This window comes from Camelina sativa, chromosome 5 (assembly GCF_000633955.1).
Source record: "Camelina sativa cultivar DH55 chromosome 5, Cs, whole genome shotgun sequence".
Classification (NCBI taxonomy): domain Eukaryota; kingdom Viridiplantae; phylum Streptophyta; class Magnoliopsida; order Brassicales; family Brassicaceae; genus Camelina; species Camelina sativa.
In genome coordinates this window covers 23,998,667-24,017,527 of record NC_025689.1, presented here as the reverse complement: position 1 = coordinate 24,017,527, position 18,861 = coordinate 23,998,667, and the positions used below count along the sequence as shown (strand labels likewise).

General features: G+C 38.4%; 3 protein-coding genes and 2 long non-coding RNA genes across 14 annotated transcripts in view; 1 reads left to right on the top strand and 4 right to left on the bottom strand.

Moving 5' to 3' along the window:
• LOC104787506 lies at nucleotides 6,167-8,145 on the bottom strand. Its single transcript, XM_010513108.1, has 2 exons — nucleotides 6,715-8,145; nucleotides 6,167-6,639 (listed from the first exon to the last, which is right to left on the bottom strand). The coding sequence occupies exons 1-2, from the start codon at nucleotides 6,901-6,903 to the stop codon at nucleotides 6,256-6,258; spliced, it is 573 nt and encodes a 190-aa protein (XP_010511410.1). The 5' UTR covers nucleotides 6,904-8,145; the 3' UTR covers nucleotides 6,167-6,255.
• On the bottom strand, nucleotides 8,251-9,682 carry LOC104787507. Its single transcript, XM_010513109.1, has 4 exons — nucleotides 9,550-9,682; nucleotides 9,250-9,467; nucleotides 9,096-9,177; nucleotides 8,251-9,016 (listed from the first exon to the last, which is right to left on the bottom strand). The coding sequence occupies exon 4, from the start codon at nucleotides 9,002-9,004 to the stop codon at nucleotides 8,378-8,380; it is 627 nt and encodes a 208-aa protein (XP_010511411.1). The 5' UTR covers nucleotides 9,005-9,016; nucleotides 9,096-9,177; nucleotides 9,250-9,467; nucleotides 9,550-9,682; the 3' UTR covers nucleotides 8,251-8,377.
• On the bottom strand, nucleotides 10,736-11,706 carry LOC104787508. Its single transcript, XM_010513110.2, has 2 exons — nucleotides 11,071-11,706; nucleotides 10,736-10,969 (listed from the first exon to the last, which is right to left on the bottom strand). The coding sequence occupies exons 1-2, from the start codon at nucleotides 11,527-11,529 to the stop codon at nucleotides 10,757-10,759; spliced, it is 672 nt and encodes a 223-aa protein (XP_010511412.1). The 5' UTR covers nucleotides 11,530-11,706; the 3' UTR covers nucleotides 10,736-10,756.
• LOC104787509 lies at nucleotides 12,269-16,471 on the bottom strand. The gene is made up of 13 exons (XR_767949.1): nucleotides 16,245-16,471; nucleotides 15,790-15,888; nucleotides 15,560-15,675; nucleotides 15,248-15,353; nucleotides 14,946-15,013; nucleotides 14,339-14,450; nucleotides 14,149-14,265; nucleotides 14,016-14,069; nucleotides 13,775-13,923; nucleotides 13,463-13,607; nucleotides 13,218-13,394; nucleotides 12,688-12,837; nucleotides 12,269-12,581 (listed from the first exon to the last, which is right to left on the bottom strand). It is a non-coding gene; the product is annotated as an uncharacterized LOC104787509 (long non-coding RNA).
• The window catches only part of LOC104787505, a 3,201-nt gene continuing 2,217 nt past the window's right edge, over nucleotides 17,878-18,861 (top strand). For 4 of the 10 annotated variants that reach the window (XR_002038172.1, XR_002038174.1, XR_767941.2 and 1 more), the window contains exons 1-2: nucleotides 17,878-18,296; nucleotides 18,689-18,754. This is a non-coding gene — a long non-coding RNA (uncharacterized LOC104787505). Of the gene's footprint in view, nucleotides 18,297-18,637; nucleotides 18,755-18,861 lie in introns of all 10 variants that reach the window. The other 6 variants (XR_767942.2, XR_002038171.1, XR_767945.2 and 3 more) reach the window with 4 other exon arrangements.

The window sequence follows — 18,861 nt, the reverse complement described above, 5'->3', positions numbered from 1 at the left end:
TTGTAGTCATCTTCAACATATCTTCTTCTACAACCCTAGCTAATATTGTCGTTGTTGTTCACCGGAAATGGAACAAGTAAGAGATGTTACTAGAAAAAGTAAGAGATGTTACTAGAACAACCTATATAATTCGTAATTGTTTATTTATTTATTATATTTTCGAGAGGTAATGAATAATAACCACACAAAACTACATTTTAACTACAGAGGGTTATATTTAGATAACATAAATATATAATACTCAGTTCAACTAGGTACAACTAAATATATATTTAGATTTGCATTTATATTTAAAATATGAAAATGATAATTAAGGTTTATAAAAATTTCTAAAACATATTGAACTATTAAATAACCATGTATAATCAACAATACAAGAATTCATCACTTTCTAATATATACTATCGTTTTCACATAAAACACTCTTTATAGTATAATGAAGACTTGGTAAGTGATCACCTCAAAAGAAGCAAAAGAGGTGAAACCCAACCTTTTATGAACATTGTGTTATGAAAACCTTGTATATGCTGATTAATAGTGATAAATCTTGTGGTCAACTGCTAATTAATAATTTATATTATAGTCTAACTGGAAATACGAAAAAATGCAAAAGTTCAACTATGGATATGAGAGTACAACTGACAACTATGTATAATTATGTGTATACCAAAATAATTTTTTACTAATATCCTGTTGTCTTTGGTTCATTTTACCACACGTGTGATAATTATAAATGAATATCCACTGCCAAAAATCTTTTTTGTTTTTGTTTTCACATTATCCATATTTAAACTTATTTAATAGCTCTAGTACAGTTGCACCAAGTAGTTCAAGTTATAATGAAATTTTCTTAGTTGTACCTAAGTGATCTAATTGTACATGAAACCTCACATTCACCCTAAAATTCTATTAATTACAACCAAACAAATCTCTGTCATTCGTCTCTGTTGCAACTCTTTTATCTTCTGCAAAGGTTCCATCTTCTACTCCTTATAGCTTCTAAGTAGATATTATTTCCCATCTATCACTTCATTAAGCGCACCCACATATTTTCTCAAACATCTCTACTATCAAATACCTTAAGATGTTGTTTTACAATAATATACAATATTTCTTTTTGTTTTTAAATCCATAATGGGTACAGAAAGTGCAGTTAACAACGATAAAAAACGATAAACCAAACAGTTAACAATTGATTGTTATCTAGGTTAAACGTAGACAAAATATCATAGGGTTACATCCAAAAAATAACCTAACCAATAGTTTCATAGGTTATAAAATCCCAAAATATCAACTCATCTCTAATTAGTCCTAGAATCAGAGTTGGCTTGCAGAAGGTGCAGTTGATGAAATGTCTTCAACGTTAGCTTCCTCATTGAGCCGCCTTCTCTTTAACCTCTTTAGACTGCCAAAATATAAATACAGTCNCCGGAGCAAACGTCTTTTTCCTACTCTGTTTCGTTAATCTTTCCTCTGGATTCATCCATGGAAGAGCTAGATATCTGTTTGAAAATCTATATAACTCACANCAAGAGTCAAGACAACCAGTAATAGCAAATACTAAACCCACACCCATTTATTCCATGGAAGTCGTGAGTGTATGTTGACACATTAAATAGAAGACTCACCAAACCATTGAGCAAATTGCACAATCTTCAAAAAAAAAAAATACCACACTGCTTTTTACTGTAAACAGTAATGCAGGTTCTCAATATCATCTCAATTCAGAAACTTTGGTTCATCATTTTCAACTTAGTGTACATAGTTTTATGGGATTTTTGCCATTTATGCCATATTTTCTGTAATTGTTTTGCAATGTGCCATATTCAAAAAACCTTTTCAAATCTGCCATATTCAATAAACATGGCAGTATAAGTTTTACTAGATTACCCTCCTTATTACATTATTTCGACGGCGGGACGATGAGAGGGGACGGGCGCGTGGAGAAAATATGAGCGAGTTGAAGAGGGCGCGTGGTTAGAAGCTGAGCGAGTTAACGCGGCAGCCGGGACGTTGTGTAAATGGACAAATATAATTTCCCGAGAATCCATAAAGCTATTATGGACAAATATAATTATAGACGAGGTGTTAACTTGGTGGACATAAATCCGTGGACTACATACAATGTAGACAAGATACAATATCGAGAAAAGTAAGTGACGAATATAATTATAGACGAAGTGTAAAAGTGGTGGACTTTTTGTAATCTTATTTGAAGTTGTCTACCAAACATAATTCCATGGACAAGATACATTGTAGACAATAAACCATGTGGAGATAAGTTAGTGAATGGTATGAATTACTAATAGACCCTCCAAATTGGCGGGATTAACAGTGTAGTTGAGCGGCCTCAGTAGCGATTGACAAGACGTCTAGTTAATGCCTATGGGTTGGATAATAGTGTGTTTGTTGAATAATTTGCAGAGGATCCTGTTATTTTAAGATTGTCAGAAATTGGACCAAAAAAATTCAACCTGGAAACCAAGAGTTGGAGGAGGTGATTTTTTAAGAGACGACCGTCGTGAGGATTTGTATGGTGGTGGTGGACAAAAATTTGACGGAGAAGCTTTACGTGTTGTCCTCTGAGGCAGCCATATAAGGTATAGTCGTCCGCTATAAATGATGGTGGTTGGGGAGATGTATAGGTTCTCTCAATAAATATCGTGGGACTTATATAAAGGTGTAATTTCGAATTTTTTTCCATGGTTTTTGGCAGGACTTAGGGTTTAAAACATGGAAGAAACCGTCTGTGCCCTTCGTGGCAAATGGGAATGTTGTGAAACCGGAGAATGGAAAATTTTCCCTGCCCATGGGGAAATGGGAAGATGTGTGCCATATGGAATTGAAACATGTTTCCGGGAGTTTGAAACATGCATAAAAAACATTTTTCGTTTAAACAAGGAGTGTAGCGTTGTTTTGACTTTTTGTGATTCTTCAGGGGAAACAGGGCCATTAAGTAATGGGAAAATGCCCCCTGTTATAGTAAGCAACGATGTCGAGTTGGCGCTATTGAAAAAGAGAAATAGTCAATTTGTTGGGATGAGGCTGTACGTTACAGTTAAGGAAGTTGTGGAGGCTGATGTGTGCGGAGTGGAAAAAGAAGGTCTTTCGGATGATGTCCTGTTAGCGTATGTGGAAGGATTAGAAGCACAGGAAAAAGGTGATAGAGGTGACGGTGTAGCGATTGGACAAGAAGGGCTAAAGTCGCACGATAAAGATCAAGAAAGAGCGTCAACTTTGATGGACGACTATATGTCTACAAGGTTGTCGTCCACGTTGACATTATTGGAGAATGATGGTGGACAAATCGAAGGTCGTCAAAACAGGCCGATGAGTAATATGATGGTATGTTCTTTGGGGTCCAGCTTGAGTAACGCTGTGATGGATTTAAGCGTTGACAGGACAAGTGAAATTCATGCGTCACAGACCGACTTGTCAACGGAAGACAGCCTGGTAGAAGTGGAAGTTAGGTCAACAAATACATTTACTAATGATGAAGATATGAGGGATGTAGAAGGATCTGTTTGCGTTTCTGATGATGAGCCAGATTACAATTTCGATGAGTGGAGTGAGAGAATTAACAACAATTATCCACTTGACTGGGATCCTTACGCAAGAACGGGTACAGTGGAGGGTGTTGTGCCTGTTGGAGGAGAGACGACAATAGGAGACATTGGGTTGAGGATGGGTGATGAATTAGATGTGTTTAGGGAGGGTTTAGGCAATAATAATGTTTTGGAAGAAAACCCAAGAACAGGTAGCCAGGACAGCATTGGGGATGAGGAGTTTGAGAGAGCTAGATCTGCAATACTTGACGTTCATGACCCTTTGCTGTTGGAAGATGCTCCACCATTTCAAAATAATGTAAAAGGTGAGCCACGCCAGGAGAGAAACATGGACCTTAAAAGAGCAGAAGATTCAATATATATAGGACGAATTTTTGAAAGCAAGGGAGCCCTTCGACAAGCACTGTGTGTATATGCCATGAAAAGGCTATTTAAATTTAGAATTTGGAAGTCGGACAAAGGCCAGGTCATTGCAACATGCGTGGACAAGAACTGTGGTTGGCGAGTATTTGCAACCAACCACCCGAATTCGCTCAATGTGGAAATCAAGACTGTATGCTTGAAACATAGCTGTGATGTTTCGTCCAGGTCTAAATATGGGGATAAAGCGACAGCAAGGATTTTGTCCGAATTAATACAAGCAAAATTTGCAAATGGGAAGAGAGGTCCACGAGCGTGTGATATACCTGAGATGGTGCTGGCGGAGCAAAACGTTACAATTTCCTATATGAAAGCATGGAACACAAAGGAATTGGCCATGAATGCTGTCCGTGGGAATGAAGAAGAAGGTTATCGTTTTTTGGCAACATATTTTCATTTGGTTGCGTCCATNATGAGGAGTTTGAGAGAGCTAGATCTGCAATACTTGACGTTCATGACCCTTTGCTGTTGGAAGATGCTCCACCATTTCAAAATAATGTAAAAGGTGAGCCACGCCAGGAGAGAAACATGGACCTTAAAAGAGCAGAAGATTCAATATATATAGGACGAATTTTTGAAAGCAAGGGAGCCCTTCGACAAGCACTGTGTGTATATGCCATGAAAAGGCTATTTAAATTTAGAATTTGGAAGTCGGACAAAGGCCGGGTCATTGCAACATGCGTGGACAAGAACTGTGGTTGGCGAGTATTTGCAACCAACCACCCGAATTCGCTCAATGTGGAAATCAAGACTGTATGCTTGAAACATAGCTGTGATGTTTCGTCCAGGTCTAAATATGGGGATAAAGCGACATCAAGGATTTTGTCCGAATTAATACAAGCAAAATTTGCAAATGGGAAGAGAGGTCCACGAGCGTGTGATATACCTGAGATGGTGCTGGCGGAGCAAAACGTTACAATTTCCTATATGAAAGCATGGAACACAAAGGAATTGGCCATGAATGCTGTCCGTGGGAATGAAGAAGAAGGTTATCGTTTTTTGGCAACATATTTTCATTTGGTTGCGTCCATGAATCCAGGGACTATCTACGATATTCAGACATGCGTTGATAAAAAAGGGAACACTAAGTTTAAATATTTATTTTTTGCATTTGGTGCGTCCATCAGCGGGTTTAAGTATCTGAGAAAAGTTATTGTCATTGACGGCACAACTATGAAAGGTAAATACAAAGGATGTTTGGTTGCTGCAAGTGGCCAAGATGGGAATATGCAGATCTTCCCCCTCACTTTTGGAGTGGTCGAAGTGGAGAATGATAGTGGTTGGGTATGGTTTTTTAAACATTTACAACAGTTTGTTCCTGACGAAGAAGATTTGGTATTTGTATCAGACAGACATGCATCCATTTACTCTGCGCTTGGCAAGGTTTATCCACTAGCGCACCATGTCGCATGTGCAGTCCACCTTTTTAGAAATGTGAAGCATAAATTTAAATGCGGTGGGCTTGCTAGCATGGTTTCAAAAGCTGCAAGGGCATACACAGTAGGTGATTGCGAGTACTGGTGGAAAGAAATTGAGGACCGGAAGCCAGCTTGTGCCGTCTATCTTAGAGAAATTGGTTTGTCTCATGGGACTCTTTCTCACTTCTCTGGAAATAGGTACAATGTAATGAGTAGCAACATCTCTGAGTCTCTAAATGCAGCAATGGTTAGGGCGGTGGATTACCCTATTGTTTTGATGGTAGAATTCATAAGGGCTATGTTGATGAGGTGGTTTCGGTTGTTAACGGTTGTTAGCATATTAAGTTTGGAGGACACCTTAATTTTATCTATAGATGTCTACCAATCGTGTGATGGACAACTTAATGATATGTTTTAGTAAGTCTACATTTTAATTGATAGACAACTAGTCGCGTGTGATGGACAAGTTGATACGTTAAGTTGTCTACAAATCACACGATAGACAACTTAAAAAGTCGGACAAAAAGCAATACTACGATGGACAACTTTTAATAAGTAGGTAGACAACATTCATAATAACGTTGTCTACCCTATCAATTGATAGACAACTTAATAAACAACAACACTACGATGGACAACTTTTACTAAGTTCGTAGACAACATTCATAATAATGGACATACATATGATAGGACATACATATATAGATAGACAACATTCATAATGGACATACATCTGATCGACGAATGGGAGATGAACAAAGACGTCGAAATAGTTTAACAAGGGAGATGAACGACCAACTTAGTTTAAGAAGACCTGTCCCGTGGACAAACGCTACAAATAAAACGATGGACTACTTGAATGCATAATAAAGGGTGGCAACCAAGACAAAGAGGAGAAACCCAATCGCAACCCCTAAGAGAACATGAAACGTACTGTTTCGTGTTACAGCTAATCCGGAATAGTTTGACCCTTGGTTTTCGATGTTCCCCCTCACTTCATCCAGTAGCTCCGTGTAGCCATCAACTGTGGGACGGATTTGATGCCTCAGTTCCTTCATTTCTTGACCCAGGAATTTGACTTCAGCCCACATCCTTGACGGTTCGATGGTTTCGCCACCAGGTCCTAGAGTGAGGTACGATATATGGTCCTCCTGTTGAAGAATCTTCATGTGGAGGTCGTGAATCTCGTCTAAGACAGCTTTTTCCCAGGACTTGACGAGATGAAGGCCACCGTCCTAACCAAGATAGAAAACAGTATTTTAGCAGAGATTAGTAGATCTACTTTGTATAAAATAGTGGTTGGGGCTTACCGTGTAATTTTCACACTTGTAGAATAAGCGGCTGTGGCCATTATTGATCTCTGGTTCCAGAAACAAGGCACCACCACAGTTACACTTCTTAGGGATCCCAAATTTTCCGCTACGTCGGTCTCGGGAATTGATTGACGAGGCGGATGAGGCAGATGAGGAAGAGGGTTGGCTGTAGCTATAACGACCCATTCTCAGGAGAACTTGTTTGCAGTTGATTCTCTTAGTTCTCGGGGAGGAAAAAATTAGGGTAATAATGTAGGAGATATTGTTTTTTTGTAGGTGTTATCGGTATTAACAAAAAATATAAATAAATAAAAGGAGAGATCTCTATTAACCAGTTCTGACAACACGCAAAGGGTTTGATTTGGTACAGTGCATAGTGCATACAAGTGGGTTGATGGACCCCATCTTATAATAAATGTACACAGTGTAAATGTTTAAACGATTAATGTTGTCACAATGTCAATTAAGTTCTTGTAGACAAAAGTAGACAACATTACAAAAAACGGACAACATTAAAAAGAAGGACAACATTAAAAAGGACGGACAACATTAAGAGCGGACAACATTAAGAACGGACAACATTAAAAAGAAGGACAACATTAAAACGGACAACACAAAAATAGAAGCACAAGAAGCATTGTTTAAGGTATTAGGAATAATTTTTTAAACCTTTGGCATCGCCACCAAGTGTAGCATGTCGGACACCTGTTGCAGGGACAACACTTCGCGCAAACGTCAGGGTTGGTAGGAATTCTCTTTTGTAACTTTGACAATCCTTTCACTCGCCCCACTGCGATCATATCATAGAAAACCTTTTGTGCGACGACATCTATTGCGGCCTCATCAAGGAACGAACTCCGGAACTTTGTCATTAGGGCAACTCCCTCTAATGTTTCCCCAACACATAACATCAAAAGGGTTAGAGTGAAAGTCATGGATGAGGATGGATGGTTATTACCGAAGAGCAAGCTCCACTTGTACGCAAGCAAGGGTATGGCTTCACGGTAGTCGCCATATCGAACAATAAATCTTATACCCTCTAAATACATTGCCGTAGGGTTTCTAGCCATAATGGTACGTTCGAAGAAAGGACGAAAGAGAGATCCATTATTGACAATAATTGGATTGTGGTCAATAAGGAGTATTGAGGCTTCTCTCAAAACGCTCTCATCAAACGCAAGTCGCATACCATCCGAACCAGAAGCAATAAGAGGACCTAGGTGCGGGAATCCTGCCTTTGCGAGGAGGGTAACAATGTGTATAGCTAGATGGTGTGGGATGGTAAGGAGGTTCATCATGGTTGAAGTGTAGGCTCTGAATAAAGGAAGAGCAAGCTCTAAATATAACAAGAGACATTAGTAGGTATTAAAAAGCACCCTTATAAATGACAAGTTGGTTGGGAGGTAGTGTGATATTACGTGTGGTTTTAAGTTTCAATAACTTTCTAACCTAACACAGTACTACGTTAATTAACACTTCTCGTCCATACTAGGTAAAGAAGCACATTTCGTATGAGTAGCAAAGAGAACAAAATCTGGAAAATAAAATTAGGTCAATACGTAGCTAACCATTAAAGTATAAAAAAGACATCAAAACCTGAAAAATAAACTTCGGTGAATAAGAGACAATAGTATGCGTACAAATAGAAATGTGTACGTGATCAGCCACGTAGGCTGACTACAAATTCGTCGTAAACATCAACAGCAAATCGCATCCGCATCTCGTCCACAGTCTCATCTGTCAATCCATCCAACCCCAATCCTTGCGCGTGTAACTCTATGAACTTCACGGTCAGAGGGCCACAGTCTCCGGTCCGATCGTTTTGGTAAACATCAATGACCCTCTCATACGAAAAGACTTTAGGTACGGGACAGGTAAGACTTTCCTTCTTCACAATCTCCTTGATTGCGATAGGAAGCATTTCAACGATCGGTTTCATGTGGCGCGGAAGCTTTCTCTTATCATTCTTTATGATAAGGGGATCAAGGATGAATACATGTCCCAGCCTTAGATCTATAGCCGCTGCAACCCAGTGACCCTTTCCCCAATTCAAAGGTACGTAGACAGTGTCGATGTCAGTATACCAAGCCATCCTCGCTGACCGAGTAGGGACTACACCTCTAATATAGTTCTTTATGAGACTGTGCCAAACAAAAGTCGACTTCTTTTTTGTCTTCTGGTATCGATTGTAATCAAGAGCCAGAGTATGTGAAAACCAGGTATCCAACACCGCAACCCTTGACTGAAGAAATGATTCACCCAATCTTCTCCACAAAATGGTCAGCATGGCTTCAACATGCTGAAAATATTGGTTTTAGATATTTCGTCTGATGGCAAAAACGAGTAAGAAATACAGAGCATATCAAGCAATTACTTACTGAACTATCAACCCAGTTTTGCGGTTTGTATATGCATTCAAAGAAGTTGCTTTTCACCCTATGACCATCAACGACGTACTCCCTGAAATCCACAAAATATTGAGATCAGACATATCCCTCTGACCAGATAGTTGGTCTACTATAACTAACTTACTTCTTCCGATATGATGCTAGCTTTGCTAAGAATTTCTTCTTAATACGTGCTTCCACGGGCCGGAAGGTAATGTACGCTTGTGCTTCAGATTCGGGATCAGGTGCCTTTTCTTTCGAGCATCCTGATGAGAAACCAAACCTTCTAGTCTTCGTCCTAGCTCTTTTCGCGGGCAGAGGGGTAAGCTCTTCTAACTCGTTACATGGCTTCCTTTTCTTTCGCTGTAACATATATTGACAACCATCAGGACTTCAGCAAACGGTCAATATAAATTATGTTTAGAGTTCCCATGTAGTTAAATACCTCGTCACCGTGTACTGTCGATAACTGTGCGTCCTCAACGTGCTTTTGAGGATCAACTTCTCCATCATCCTCTTCTCCATCATCCTCTTCTCTATCTTCCCCTCCTACATCATCTTCTTCTCCAACATCCTCATCTCCATCATCCTCTTCTCCATCTTCCCCTTGTACATCATCTTCTTCACCATCTTCCCCTCCTACATCATCTTCTTCTCCATCCTCTTCTTCTCCATCTTCCCCTCCTACATCATCACCTTCTCCGTCATCTTCTTCTCGATCAACGTCTTCCACATGATCCCCCGCTACATCACCCCCCTTTTCTCCCACATCACTATCTCCACCAATACGTTCTCCCTCATCACTATATCCACCAACATCTTTTGTGCAAAAATCTTCCAATACTATAACTCCGTCAGTTTGTCGCTTACCTTCTCCATCTTGTTCATGTTTGTCATCTTCGTCACCTTCCCGACGTTGGTCACTTCTGCCAACTTCGCCACCTTCACGCCCTAAACCGGCACCTTTTTCAGTAGCGGAGTTTCCTGAGCACTCCCGAATGGTTTGAAGGATTACCTTTGAAACCACCAAAAAAAATAAAAAAGTTAATGTTACTCTAGCCGGTCTTCCGTAACAACACCATTACCCCCGCTAAAAAAGTTAATGTTACTCTAGCCGGTCTTCCGTAACAACACCATTACCCCCGCTAAAAAAGTTAATGTTACTCTAGCCGGTCTTCCGTAACAACACCATTACCCCCGCTAAAAAAGTTAATGTTACTCTAGCCGGTCTTCCGTAACAACACCATTACCCCCGCTAAGGCACCCAATACATACATAACTTACCTCATCTGCTCCTGGGATTTTCACTGATCTGTCTCCCCGTATTGACCATGAGGACTTGTTAATATGACTTCTCAACTCCGACTGGGTAATAGGACCACATGTATCAAATACACCTTTCTCCCTGAGGGTTTTCAGAACATCATCAACTATTTCGTCTCTCAGTGCACCCCTCTCCAACTCAAGCTTTAACTCTATCTTCGCAATAGCTGCATCATTTCTACGGTCGACTTCTTTCAAAAGTTCTTCAGCAGTTAACCCATCTACAAGCATATTACCTGAATCACCATCACCATCCAGAATTCTCGGGTTTGCAACCTTGATATTTGCCTTTTTCAATTTGCCTCTTCCTTTGGGGGTGCTATTTCTACCTAGTGCAACTTTTTGGGTTTCTCAACGACAGTGGTAGTTAGCATAGGCAACTGTGCAAACCCACCTTGCCAGTCCTCTTTCCGAAAACAATGTCCATCTTCAAGTTTACCCAAAATGTAATCCACTCTTACATCGTCAACCTCATCACTCCATGAGTAGTCATGAATGTCAAAGTTCCGGTCTGCGGAGGGTAATATGCTTTGAACTTGAAGCTGCATTTGGTAAAATTATCACCAACTAATATACGAAACAATCTCGGTTTGAGCTGCATTTTTATTTTTAATAAAAATGGAGAATAGAATATAAAACTTACAGTAGGATCAATCTCGGTTTGAGCAATTGTGGAATTGTGAAAGGTCTTAAGCATGGTGAGTTGGAGTACTGAAGGATCCGTAAACGTCAACTCATCCGATGCTTCTGGAAGGTACTTTTCCAGGAGGGGAATAGCATGAAATATCAACAGTTGGAAGGCAAGTGTAAACCCGTGAGTTGCTGTATGTGACTGGTTTAATTTGTCTACTAGTTTGTCAACACAGTCGACTTTATCACCAACTTTGACCATTTTTATTGTCTTGCCAAATGATAGACGCCCCCACAGATATTTAGCAAATGCTTCTACATCTTTCACCATCTCGACAGTTTTTTTCGAAGCTCTCACAGTAGATGAGTCGCAAAGTAATATACCCTCAACAATTACAATTAGCGCCAATTGCAACCTCCTTGCGGCATCCATTTTCTTCGACTTTGGCAACCTCTTGTCTAGCTTCAACATATTAACAGTCTCTTGTATAGTATATGAGTTGTTAGGTCCTAAAAGAGACTTACAGTAAGGTTCATCACCTTCCCCCGGATTCTGCAATTTGGCAATTTCATTTTGACTTGGCAATTGGTCGCAGTTCAAACCTGTGACAATAGCAAACTCTTTGAGTGAAAATCGTATGGGATGACCGCCAAATACAAACTAGAGCTCATGTCTCTTCTTAGTAAGAATCGATCGACAAAGTATTTGATGGACCAGTTTTCCTGACAGCGAACTCTTCCTTACTGGTAGGCGGAACAAACAACCAAAGGAAGACGACTTAAGCCAATCAAACTCTTTCGTCCCATCCAAGACTTCAACAATGTCAAGGAGATACTCTGGTTTCGAGTAAGAGTTAATACGTCCTTTCTGAGGATAGCGATCAGCTGCGAATAGGCGAGGAGGCAACGTTTCGTTATTAGTCCGCAAGAGTGTCGGTGTGGGGTTCAGATTCCTGTTAAAAGAGAGACAGGTACTTAAAACGACGTATTGTAAAAGTTCTACGAAGGATAATAATGATGGTGGACAACATTGGCCTTCTTAATAGACAATATCTAATACGAAAACGTTATAGACAATAGAGTTGGTGATAGACAACTTAATAGACAATATCTAGTACAATAGCGGTAGACAACAGTGACCGAAGGACAATAAAGTTGGTGAAAAGGGGGACAACAATGTAATAGACAATATGTAAGGTAATATATGAAAATGTAATAGACAACATTGACTGGTAGAAATATATGAAAATGTAATAGACAATATGTAAAGGACGATAGACTACAACAATGTAGGGAGCAAAGTATACGGTAGACATGTTATGGTGGACAAAATTAAAAGGCATTATTCCCGTCCACATTCCTAATAATGGACAACATATAGGATTTTGACAGATCTGGTCCACAATATGATGAAAACCTAGCCCGCTGTGGTCCACTAGAATTGAGTAATGTTTTTTGAATATGCTTACCCTTCGTCTCCTTCGGCTGTGTTGTCGACGGAATCAGAGGCATCTGTTGGACAACCTGGACGATGAATGTGACATAATTGAAAGATTATAAGTGAATTATAATTGAAAGAGATCCGTTATATCTATAAATATATAACGGCGGGAAATAATAAAAAAAGTACCTTCCGACGACTGCCAAGAGAGTAGAGAAACTCATAGCCGCTTCTGGCGAAGTGATTTCCGGCAGAAATAAGTGACGAAGGAGATATTCAGTGACTCGGACCGGCGGCTACGACAGAAGATTTTGGACCGGCGGCTACGAGGACCGGCGGCTACAACGAGTATACGGAGTGAGGAAAGGCAATTACCGGAGAAGAAACGAGTGAGGAAAAGCGATAACCAGAGAAGAAGACGAGACGACGTTTACAAAGGAGTTAGTTTTTAATTTTTTTAACATTTTGGTCGAAGGTTAATTGGGTAATTTGACTCCACATCCAATGCCATCGAGATGGCAGATTTCGAAAGGCTTTAGCGTATATGGCAGATTTGATAACTTTTTTCACTGTGCATGGCACATTTCTTAGATTTCTCTAGTTTTATGATATATCACATAATCACCTATCCATCATGACACTAAATAAGATGCAAATGAGTCATACCACAAGACTAACTGGAAAGTTTGCAATATAGATTAACAGTGAAAGAAGAATACCTGCAGCTGACTGCAGGTCGTATGAGGGAACTGTGAAAGCTGATTTGAGTCCCAAGCAGCGCATTTGACACAGTCGAGGATATAACAGAGGCCAATGTTATCACGAGTGGTAAATGGAGGCGAGTTTTGTAACGCTCCATATGCTTTCCCTTTTAAGAAGCATATTGCTGATGAAATCTACAAAAGATAACCCCCCATATGACTTTCTATATGGATTAAGAAATGTAAACATATGACTTTAGTACCTCTGTTTATAATTTTGGACGAATATATCATGAAGAGAAAACATATGTTATATCTTTCATATAATAATCGAACCGCCACCACTTGATGAGTCTCTCCCAGTCCCTCCTTTCTTAAGTACTGCGTGACACATGTTGAATGTTCCTACTGCATCAATGTCCAAGACTACAAACAGTCACACACTCACACAAAAAAAAAAACGTTTCATTCAGCTAACAAAATCTAAATATGTACACAAAGAAGACAATACACATTGAACATGAAAACTAAATCTGTACCTAATCAAAAGCTAACAAAACACAGAAAATATGTACCTTGCTTCATTGCTAAAGATTCGCCATTTAACATACACTTGATCAAATTCGCCAATTAACCTTTAAAAGAAAAAGAAAAAAAGACAAAGCACACTTGATCTTATTGCTGCATCATCGTAGCAATAGTGCGCCTGATTCCCCCTCTCAACCTGATCGTTTTCAACGAGAGAGTAGCTTTTAGCAAAATTTTACGTAAATCTGAAGCACAAAACTGCAGAAATTAAAAATGATAAGAGCTTACCTTGAAAAGAGGTGGAACACCCACATATATGCAACCAGCGTCAAACAGGGCTCTCTGCAGAAATTATATTTCATTAATTTCACGTAAGACAACTAGCTACTTTAACTAATGTCTTATCCAGTGAAATCAATACCTGATATCTGAAGAAAAAGGTCAACAGAAGAGTCAGGATATGTGCACCATCAACATCTGCATCTGTTAGTACGATAATTTTATGGTAACGTAGATTCTCCTTGTTGAAATCTTCTCCCTGAAATAGATTATATGTCAAACTGAGTTTTCTGAACGTACCAACAGAAAAGATATGAAAAAGGATATATTACCTTGACTCCAAGGCCAAGGCCAAGAATTAGATTTTGAATTTCTTCGTTCTTATACATGGCTGCTTCATTCTTTCTCTCAATCAATATTCAAAATTTTTAAAGGAAGCATCTCCTGCACAGATCGAAATACAGTGTTACAAACTAACAAAATAGAACCCACTATTTCCACACTCCTATATGCTTTAGCTTTCATTAAAAAGATAATGGCACAACTCGTATGATGCTATGTCGACCTATGAGTGATTCTCCAAATTTGCAAGAGACACATTATCCCAAATCAGCCTTATTCATCTATAGTTTGGATTGCATCCTTATTCTCATATTACTGACACCAAAGAATATTGATACTAGTCAGAGACCCAATTCTTTCTTTTGATGGTAAAGAAAAGAATCTTAGTGTTTCTTTTAACGTTTTTACCACTGAAAGCTGGAACGGCTCAACTTAGTCATGGAGAGAATATTCACTATCTCAAGCATCAGGTAGGGCAACTTGCAGAAATGGATATTATTTGCTTTGATATCAGCTATAGCTACAGAACGAAAATTTTACTTCTACCCATCCTCGACTCTTGTTTAGTGATACACTAAGTGGAATGATTTATGTTACCTGGAAACGCCTGTCACGACCCTGTTTCGCGTTGCCACCAGCAGAATCTCCTTCAACAATGAAAATCTCTGGTAGCATAGGAAATAAATGTCAATAAACTGACTAAATTTCACAGCTTACAAGTGTTAAAAGCTATTAACCAATATATATATATAACGACAGCCTCATATTTCTTTTCACTTTGGGTCTAAGAAGATCAAATTTTCCCACTTTGTACGCCGTATTGTCATATACAATTCATTAGACTGAAGTCATGTTCTGATTTCCTAAGAAAAGCCACTTTCATACTGGCTAAGGCATACCAGATTCTGCAGGATCTGTAGATGAGCAATCTGCAAGTTTCCCATGAAGCGAAGATGACCTCAAAGCGCTTTTTGATCTCACCAATTCCCTAGCCCTCTTAGCAGCCTAAAAAGAAAAAGAGTCAACAAGGAAAATTAATGGTCATTGGTTGAAATTTGTAACTAGACACACTGAAGGAGACACATTCTCAATCATAGAATACACTAATCACAGATATCAGAAAAATGATCCTCAAAGTATAGAACACATATTTGAGTGGTATGTGTGTACGTGAAGGTGTGAAAGTATGAGCAGGATTATTACTGACGCACCTTGTACGCCTTCAAGGATTTGGAAATAATGCTTTCAAGTACATCCGGATGCAATTCCAAGTACTCCGGACTGATTTGTCAACAATTTTTCTCACCTCTGGATTTCCTAGTCTTGTCTTTGGTACGCAAAAGTTTAATATGAGTAACAGAATCCAAGAAAAGTTAGAGCCTGCTGACCAGAGATTGTTGCCAAAAAAAGAGCGTGAGCATATCATTATGCTCTTAAGTACCTTTGTTTGACCTTCAAACTCAGGATTAGGAACCTTGACTGAGACAATGCAGGTCAATCCCTCCCTAACATGTTCCCCACTTAAGCTAATATCCTTTTCCTGAATACACAACCAACAACAATAAGTTACACAATGAGTTAGGAACCTTGTCAGAACTGGTCAAGATAAATGCTCAAATGTAAGCAAAAGCAACCTCTATAACTGGCATATATTACAGTTCAGTCATGTTAAAGTACATTTTTTATGGACCGTAAAGCTCTAAAGCATGTCCAATAAGTGCATACGTACAAGTATTCAAATTTAGTCTCACTCTATGGAGAAGAATAAATAATATTATCCTTGACTTACATCACTCAGAAGACTGTTTCAACCATAATAATGACCAACTAACAGCAATTAGCATTTGCAGTTTTCATGAAAAAGGAGTGAAGGTGAAGGAGATAAAGGCTCTAAACCTCTAAAGAGTGGAAATATAAAAAGTTGGAAAAGCGCAGTTGGTAAATGGTAACTTCTTTGACACCACGATGCTGAGAGAGAGCCAGGACATAAATCTCCATGCGGTTGCAAATACTGAGAACAGCAGCTTCTTCGATATGATTCAAACCGCATAACTCAGCGATAGCTCGTGGCCACTCAACTTCAGGAATAGCAAGCTTCTCACGCAGCTCAACAGGAGCTGTGTGAATACTAAGCCCAATCCCCACAATACTACGTTTTTCCTTTTTGTATCCTGAAAACCATGAAAACAATCGGAGTTCAGTAAAAACTGACACTTTTTAGCTTCAAAGAAGTTTACAATTCAATCTCCTCCAGAAAAAAAAAAATCAAAAGTAATTAAGGAGATCAGCTAGCTGGTGATCAATATATCGTAAAGATGATTGCTTTTACATAAAAGTATACACCTTTTGAGTAAACTATTCGAATCCAAGCGGCAAAATGTTGAATAGCTTATCAAATCCCATAAAAATTTAGTAATTGGCAGCCAAGGAAAAGAAAAAAAAAACTCCAAATTTGGGATTTAAAGAGAGAGATAACGTACGGTCAATAACAGAAGACTTGAGCAGTTCAAAAGCAGAGACGAATCTTGGCTGGAACGGGAATCTGAAAAAGCTTGATGTCTCTTACAACCACCTCACCGGACTTATCCCCATGGATTTATGCAGAGGCGAGAAGCTAGAGATGTTGATACTCTCTAACAACTTCTTCTTTGGTCCAATCCCAGAAGAGCTTGGTAAATGCAAATCCTTAAACAAAATCAGAATCATCAAGAATCTTCTCAATAGAACTGTACCGGCGGGACTTTTCAATCTACCGCTAGTTACGATTATCGAACTCACCAATAATTTCTTCTCCCGTGAACTCACCGATTCTCGAACTCACCGATAATATCTTCTCCGATAACTCAGGCAAAATAAAAAACTAGATCTGAAACTTTGTTCTCGAGAGAGAAAGTGAATCAAATTAGAAGGAATAAAAAAAACAGGAATCGATCATTCAAGTTTTTTTGTGTTTCTTTCTCTTCAAAGTCAAAGACAATTTAAATGTAAGAGCATAAGATCTCAAGAGCAATAGCATAAAATCTCGAGTTATTTTTTCCAACCAAATTTAATTATAAATGACATAAACCGTAATAAAACACACAACTCACGTATAGAAGTAATTTGCAAACTTTTATATGTTATTTGAGTAAGTCGAAAATCTCAACGTGTTAGTCTAGTAATAAACCAACTTTTATGTAATATTCTACATAATTTCCCTTTTTTTATCTTATATAAAAAGTAATCATTTTTCTTGTAAAATTAGCCACTTAAAATTAAAATAATTAAACAATATTATAGTTTCGAATTTTATGATTTATACATATATATATATAATAAATTTTTTATAATGATCTTTTCTAAATTTTAAGAGAAATTACCTAGAATATTACATAAAAGTAGGTTTATTACTATACTAACACGTTGAGATTTTCGACTTACTCAAATAACACATAAAAGTTTGATTATTTCAGAGTTGTGTGTTTTATTACGGTTTATGCCATTTATAATTAAATTTGGTCTGAAAAAAAACTTGAAATCTTATGTTCTTGCTCTTGTTTTCATGTTTTTGTTTTTATTTCTTTTTGAATCGTATGTTTGTTTGATCTTTTGTCAAATCCTCCATTACTCTAATTCTGCAAGAAAAGAATGGTCTGTTGGATAAATTCCCTTACGATGTAAGAAAAGAAGCTTCACTTCTCCACCAAATAAAGTTTCAATTTTTTTTCTTTTAGGGTTTCCTCTCTCTCTTATCTTTGGGAGATTTCAATCAGAGGAGAGATTTCAAAAAGATGCTAGATTTCAGTCGAGTCTAGAAAGAGCTTCAAGATTTCAGCAGAGACAACGATTCTTCGGGTATCCGGGTCAGCCCGAAAGCCGATAATCTCCCCCGACTCACCGGAACCATTCCTGGTCCAATCGGTACTCCTTAGGAAGGCGGAACTTTTCATATCAATATCACCATGCCAGGTCTGATCCAAATTCTCCTACTTTAAGGCTCTTTGATTGTGAAAATTCCAATACCCAGAATTTAGTTTTTGGGGATTGTGAAGTTATGGGATTCACTTAATTTTGTTTCGATTGGTGTAGGAGTGAGATTTTAGGGTTTATGGGTGTTTGATTTGTATTGGGTTATGTTCATAATCAATCTTTTTTTGGTAATATTTAGATAACATAAATATTCAGAATCGATTCAGAATCGATTCAGAATCATGTTATCTAAATTGTACCTAGTTGAACATGATTCGCTTATCTTTTTTTGTCCTTATGGATTGAATTGTACATCTGATCTCAAAGTAAATTTTTTCTAGTGGTTGGTTCTGTTCCTTTTTCTCGTCCTGATCGTGTTTCTTCTCCTAAAGCTCCAGAATTTGGTCTTGAAGATCTCAAAAGGCTCTTCCTTTTTCATATTTCTTCTATCCAGAGATGTAAGTTGCTACTAGCTTCTGCCTTAACTATCTGAATCTTTTTTTTTATCGATCCAAATAGTCAAATATTCGCATCTGGGGTCAAATCGATTCAAACCCTTGTTTTA